Here is a 6,253-nt window from a genome sequence, read left to right as displayed (position 1 = left end):
TCATTCATAATCTCTGATAGTAAGCCATTAAACAATGCAACTGAACCCAATAACTGATTTGTGAACAAAATTAGATCAGTTTAATGATCTGAATAAACTGATTCACTGAAAAATACATCTGATCAATATACCAAACATGAGGTGCTTTACTCATTTTCACTGAAAGGTCTTTACATATTCATTAAAAACTCCTGTTTTTTAACCTTATTTTGTTCATAAAGCACCTTACACGATTTGGGACTTGACCTCAAAACACTTCCGTTCTGCAGTTCTCGGTGACTCTGAAAATAGCATCTAAAAGAAGCATAGGTGTCAATATAAAATATGCAATCAAAAATATAGATATTGAGCACAATTAATTTATGATATTAATTTAATTGTATATATTCTGATACATTTTAAGTTCACTGGATTAAGGCAGGTAACTCTTTCACCTTCATGTGCTAATTTGAAGCGGGGCTGCTACATCTAACCACATGGTCACCACACCACACATGGTACCATTTAGCATTAATTTTTTTGTTATGCGTATTAAGAGGTATGTTACGGGAAGTCACATTGGCCTCACCTACTAAAACTTGAGTCTCAAAACCAGAGGACGGCAGGGTACAAACACGACTGCTTTGACTACCATTGACATTACTTAGGTCAAACCTATGACAATGTCTGAGCCTGTTTATGCCAATATAATTACTGATGGAACACATAATGACAGACGTAACAAGAGAAACCAAACACCCCAACAAACAGGTACTAATATACATTCAGAATTTTCTGTAGAAATTAAGAAACATTTATCTTCGTATCTGTCATCTCCAGGAAGTGATTCAGTGAAGAGCAGGAGCTCCAGAGCAGCTGTAGTGTGTTTGGTTCTGCTGTGTGTTCTTCTGCTGACTGCAGTCACAGCGTTGTGTGTCCACATCCATACAATCAACACAAACTACACACAAGAGAGAGACCAGCTACTAACCAAGATTAACAGCCTCACAGAAGACAGAGATGAGCTACAAACCAAGATTAATGGCCTCAACGAAGACAGAGATCAGCTACTAACTAACATTACCATTATCAGAGAAGAAACAGATAAGCTAATAATAAAAAACAGAAATCTGTTGAACGAGAGACAGCAGCTAATAAATCAACTTCAGCTTCTTTGTAAGGAGGGTAAGTTTCTTTACTCTGTGTATTTGGGTTGTGGTCTCACCTGCAGTTCATGCTATATTTTCTGTGAGCAAGCTAGGGCTTCAAATGATCAATGATTGATAATAAAACAAAACTACTATTAGAATGATAAATCAACTAATCAGCGATTATATCAACGGTAAATCAGTAGATTAAGACCTATTATTCAGCTTTTGTAGTTACAGTATACATGGGTCATTCAGTGTCACTGGAATTACAGCTTGATTTTCTGCTTTACACAGCTCTATATGAATATGTAGTGTATGGCCCTTACGAAAGGAAAATATATTTACAAATATATTTCTTAAAATATATTGTGACATATTGTAATATATTATTTTCCCTTTTTATTTTCTAATATTTTATATATTCGAATACATTTTATAATATATTGATGATACATATATTATATAATATATTGCAAAATATACAAATGATTGCTGCTTTAATATATTGCAATATATTGGAAAAAATAAATATATATAAGAAAATATGCCTAATATATTACATGATATCTTCCAATATACTGCAATATATTTTGTTTCATAAGGGGGGTCATTCTGTGTCATAGCTATGTAAAGCAGAAAACCAAGTTGTAAATCTATAAACTCTAGCACTGATTTTCATGTTTAGTACTATAAAGCTGCTTGCCTAATGACAGTCAATTGTATACTGCTATATGAAGAAAACGCGCAATGACATGATTTGATTGGAGTCTTGAACTGCAGAGCTTATGCAAACATTCACACCGCTATGATCAGATACTTTCTTAACTGCTGTTTTCCCATGTTGCCCATGTTTGTTGGGTGATAAATTTGTTGAGGGGAAAGCGTGCATCATATTTACATAATTAGTATCAGGATGTTCACTAACATTACACCACTTGTTTATATCAAACTGTATATCGAAGAGCAAAAAATTACTTCACCTGTGAGTATATCGAGGCCTTAACATATGACAGCATTCTTTTTTTTTATTTATTTTTTTATTTTTATCACACTTTACTGGTTAGTCTCTGCTGTGTGTGTCTACCATTGCATTGCAGCCAAGAAGGCTGAATTGCAGTGCCACACCAGTCAAACCACATCACTACAGGCCTTTACGGTTATTTGTGTTGTTTTATTTTATTTTTTTGTCAAAATCGATAACATCTACCAATCATTTAATTCATAGAGTAAACCATCTGCTACAATTAGGCAGGTGAGAGGAAAGTGATAATTGCTGACCTTGTCATTTACAGATGAATGGATTTATTATCAATCCAGTTTTTACTACATGTCCAATGAGACCAAGAGCTGGACTGAGAGCAGACGAGACTGTCAGAAGAGAAGAGCAGATCTGATCATCATAAACAACAGAGAGGAATATGTGAGTGAAAGATGCTGTGTGTGTTTGTGGTGTTTAGCTGAGATGGTCAGATGAAATGTGTTTATTGTTTTGATATAAACATAATTACTGCATCTGTTTAGGATTTTGTTCAGAACCATACTGTTAAGAAAGAATTCTGGATTGGTGTGACTGACAGTGATGTGGAGGGCAGCTGGAAATGGGTTGATGGCAGCGCACTGAACTCTGAGTGAGAAATTACTGAACTGATTATTATGTAATAATTCTCAGAGTCATATCACACAGTTATCTAATGTTGATCTGTACTTTCAGGTTGTGGGCATCTAGAGAGCCAAATGGAGGAAGAGTAGAGAACTGTGCTGTGACTTATTTAACAGAGAGGCCTGATTTATTAGGGTTGATTGATGTTAGATGCAATAATGCTTATCAATGGATCTGTGAGAAGAGTATATGGCCCTAGGAACATGTACACCTTTAACCATCAAATCAAAGTCTTCAGGATCACTAAGATTCCAGGCAGGTGTTTCGGAGCTAAAGTCTTCCGTATGATGACCGTGGACTGGACACCCCTGATTTTAATGGAATACCTGTTTAGGCCTTATACTGTACTGTGCAAACACATTTCACTTGATAAAAAAATGAAGGAATTGTTCACCTAAAAATTACAAATTGGGCATTAATTACTCACCCAGTTGCTGTTCTGAAGCTTTATTGCACAACTCTGTGGAATACTTGATTCTGATTGGTCAGTCGCGACATTCCGAGTTGTGTTATCCCTCGATGACAACCGGTAAAAGCTGATAACTCCTGCTCATCTGGGAAACAGCAGTCGGCGCTGTACTCTTGCTAAGAACATGTTTTTCTTGATGGAAGCTTTGTGTTTGTTAAGTTAATGAAATATTAAAACATCAAAATGGTGAACAGTTATTTAATTATGTCATCCTGATATTGTGGACTCGCTCTCTCGTTTCATACAAATGCAACTGCTGCCATTTTGCTGCGATTGTTTTGTACGCCGTAATGGATTATAAGATAATTAATAAAGTGGTAAGATTTTAAAAGTTTCGGCTTAAATATTTTATTGCCTTAATTATTAATATGGTGAAATGTTGTGTAAAGAGTGGTTTGACGGCACCGTTTCCCTTAAATGTCGTTTAGTTTGAACTTGTCGCTTGCTCGCAACTGCTGTGTTCATGGAAGCTTTTCAATGAAATATTTCAACTCAACTCGATATCTCGTGCCTACTTATTTACTTATGTGGCAAGCAGCCGTGTAATAAGTGAGATAATGTACATCCAGCATGTTTTCTCAGAATAAATCCTGATCACCCTGTCAGGGTTTATTCTGAGAGAAAAACCAGCTGGATGTACATTATCCCTTACTTATCACACGGCTCTCTGGAATACTGGATTCTGATTAGTCAGTCATTACATTCCAAGGTCTGATATTTTCTGATAATGACCGACTTCAACAGCAAGTCTGCATAACAGACCACTAACCCTGGTCTCTTAAATGTGTAATGTGCAAATGTGAATCTTGTTCATTTGTAGCAACTGACTAAAACGTGTTTTATTTCATAAAAGCTTCGAGTTCTGAGCTAATGCAGTATTTCAACTATTTTATTTTATTTTATTATTTTTTTTTTTGCATTGTGCCCTGATCAAACTGATCAACCAGTTTATTTAGTGATAATAATAGCGTGGGTGTACTGTATATTGTATCTTATGTTCTTCTTCTTTTTTGGACCAGAAAAAAACAAAAGAGTTAAAAAAACAAAAACAAAATAATAATAATAATAAAAAAATAATAATAAAAAAACTGTTTCTTAAGAATCAGATACATATTTCTAGAGGATTTGATCTGTTGAACAACACAACACAACACAAAAACACACTATGAACTGCTTTAGAGAGATTTAACAAGATTACATACATTCAGTAACAAAGTAAGCATTGCTCCAGAGCAGCTAGAGTAAGTTGTTTTGTGTTCCCAGTAGTCTATAGGACTTTTAATTAACAATTACCGACCAAACATGTGTTTTCTGGAGAATCTCTAACCTGATTCCTCCTCTTACATCTGCTCTGTCTATGCTGAACTAATATGAGGAAGAACTACAGCACAATCCTCATTTAACAGCATGTCTGTCATAATCAGGATGTTGTTCACTAATGCCAGGGTTCTTCAGAACAGAAGCTTTGAGATGCACCAAACTCAAATTTCATTGCTCCAATAGCGTCTCTTCTTTCACATCTGTTCCGAAGACAGGTACTGTTTCTAGAGTATATGTATTGTGTTTCTTTGGCTAAAAGGGATTTGTTCAATCAGAATCAGACCAAAGAAACAACAGACCATAAACACTAGTTTCAACAACGACTTTACCAGCATAGTGCTGTTAGTTACAAATCACCTGCTCCTGATTTCAAAACATGGTAAGCAGAGATTCAAGCCTGCAAAAAGGACACAAAAAGAACCATTAAAGGTCACACAGAAAGAAGTTACTTAGCAGAGTAATGTTAAGAAAGTTCAAAACGTTTATTTTGGCCATTCTGAGAATTACAAGTCATGTGACTTGGTTTCACACACTGTCCTCAGATCAGTTCCGTTCTGCTGTTCTCAATAACTGTCAACTGTCCTAAAATAGAATCTAAACCCAACCCCCCCAGAAATGTGAAAAAAAAAAAGATATCCAATCAAAACAAAGTTATATTTTTCTGATTTAGTTTAAATTCACTTGGTTAAGTTAGGTGACTTCTTTCTCGTGTAGGCCTATAATTAAACTAATTTGAACTCGGCAGCTACATTGAAACCACATGGTGACCACACAAAAATGCCCTCTTTTTTCTATTGTAGAAAGGATATCACATGCTCTTGTTCAATGACAAACTTTTCCACCTACTGGCCTCACCTACTAAAAGCAGAGGACTACAAAAACTCAAAAAGAGCATCTACCGTTTAAATGAGAGAGGTCATGGGAACAAAGGTGTCTCAGCCTGTTTATGGCAATATAAATACTGATGGAACACGGGATATGGACCGACGCAAAAAGAGAAACCAAACACCTCAACACACAGGTACAAACACAAACATCAGGAGATCAACTTTCAATATTACCAAAGATTGCTTACTAGCATGCATATTTTTATTATATATTGGCAGTTACCTTACTATCACCTTACTAATTAGTAATAAGAGGCAAATTGGGAGTTTATTAAGGCAGAGGTTAGTTAATGATGAAATTTGGTCCCTAAATTAAAGTGTGAACAATAAAACTTATCTTTTTATCTGTCATCTTCAGGAAGCAATTGTGTGAATATCAGAAGCTCCAGAGCAGCTGTGGTGTGTTTGGTTCTGCTGTCTGTTCTTCTGCTGACTGCAGTCATAGTGCTGTGTGTCCACATCCACACAAACAACACAAACTACACACAAGAGACAAAACAGATGCTAACCAAGATCGCCAACCTCACAGAAGCAAGAGACCAGCTACTAACCATGATTACTAACCTGGCAGAAGAGAGAGAACAGCTACGAAACAAGAACATAAACTTGACAAATGAAAAATATGGATTACTAACCGAAAACAAAAACCTGGTTGAAGAAAGAGACCAGTCCAATCAGGAGAAAAGTGAACTGTTTAAAAGTCTTCGTGAAATCGGTAATGTTTTCTTAACTTTAGTACACACATGCACACACTAATTCACATTCAGTATACACTATAAACTATATG

At 35.6% G+C, this 6,253-nt stretch overlaps 1 protein-coding gene across 1 annotated transcript; it reads left to right on the top strand.

Moving 5' to 3' along the window:
- The first annotated feature begins 1,737 nt into the window (after positions 1 to 1,737).
- Positions 1,738 to 3,672, top strand: LOC113087079 (C-type lectin domain family 4 member M-like). Its single transcript, XM_026255547.1, has 3 exons — positions 1,738 to 2,550; positions 2,652 to 2,758; positions 2,842 to 3,672. Exons 1-3 carry the CDS (start codon positions 2,458 to 2,460, stop codon positions 2,987 to 2,989), a joined length of 348 nt encoding a protein of 115 aa, XP_026111332.1. The 5' UTR covers positions 1,738 to 2,457; the 3' UTR covers positions 2,990 to 3,672.
- The last annotated feature ends 2,581 nt before the right edge of the window (positions 3,673 to 6,253 follow it).

Source organism: Carassius auratus, unplaced genomic scaffold (assembly GCF_003368295.1).
Source record: "Carassius auratus strain Wakin unplaced genomic scaffold, ASM336829v1 scaf_tig00044455, whole genome shotgun sequence".
In the NCBI taxonomy this organism is placed as follows: Eukaryota; Metazoa; Chordata; class Actinopteri; order Cypriniformes; family Cyprinidae; genus Carassius; species Carassius auratus.
Note: the sequence above shows the minus strand (reverse complement) of the source record. Positions and strands in the feature narration are given on the sequence as shown.

Excerpts from the sequence above, each read along its gene's own strand:
- LOC113087079 (XM_026255547.1), top strand. The coding sequence starts at position 2,458 with ATGTCCAATGAGACCAAGAGCTGGACTGAGAGCAGACGAGACTGTCAG. Across the intron at positions 2,551-2,651 it reads TAAACAACAGAGAGGAATAT|GATTTTGTTCAGAACCATAC; the intron begins GTGAGTGAAAGA and ends GCATCTGTTTAG. Across the intron at positions 2,759-2,841 it reads GGCAGCGCACTGAACTCTGA|GTTGTGGGCATCTAGAGAGC; the intron begins GTGAGAAATTAC and ends CTGTACTTTCAG.